General features: G+C 32.2%; 1 protein-coding gene across 1 annotated transcript in view; it reads left to right on the top strand.

Moving 5' to 3' along the window:
* Positions 1-185: 185 nt before the first annotated feature.
* The window catches only part of LOC104167545 (protocadherin Fat 4-like), a gene marked incomplete at its 5' end in the record, with an annotated part of 18,885 nt that continues 18,490 nt past the window's right edge, over positions 186-580 (top strand). The window contains one exon of the mRNA XM_009707835.1: positions 186-366. Within this exon, the coding sequence (XP_009706137.1) occupies positions 186-366 (181 nt within the window). The remainder of the gene's footprint in view (positions 367-580) is intronic.

Raw genomic sequence — 580 nt, 5'->3', positions numbered from 1 at the left:
AAAGTTAGCTGTTTTATATATATAAAATTATCCCCACAACTTAAAAAAATCCCACAACTAATTCCTAATTATCTAATTATCTGCTACATGAATGATTTTTCTCTGCAAACTACACAAGAATAAGCAATTCTATGTTACTTGATAACAGCAGAAGAAACTAGATTAAAATTATTGTTTTTCTTCAGGTTGCTGCTGATGATCCGGATGATGGTATAAATGGAGAGATAAGCTTTATCTTAGCTGGTGGCAATGAAGATGGATACTTTGAATTGGATACATCCACAGGACTAATCAGTTTAAAAACAGTAATCCCATTAGGAATCAACCAGCTTAAGAACTTTGTCTTGTGGATAACAGCTATTGATGGTAAGAAAAGATTTTAGTACAGGTCCATGCAGCTATTCCTAGTGATGGGTTTTGGTTTGGTTTTTTACTTGAATGAATGCTGTAAAAATAGATTCGCAGAATTTATTTTTAAAATACCATATATTTTTATCTGCTCTTGTTTGTTGAAGATAAGAAAGCTGCCTTATTTATCCAAAGTAATTTCTGCATCTCTGGTAAAACTCTGCTTCCTGCT

Source organism: Cariama cristata, unplaced genomic scaffold (assembly GCF_000690535.1).
Source record: "Cariama cristata isolate BGI_N322 unplaced genomic scaffold, ASM69053v1 scaffold6249, whole genome shotgun sequence".
Classification (NCBI taxonomy): Eukaryota; Metazoa; Chordata; class Aves; order Cariamiformes; family Cariamidae; genus Cariama; species Cariama cristata.
This window is presented reverse-complemented; position numbering and strand designations above follow the sequence as displayed.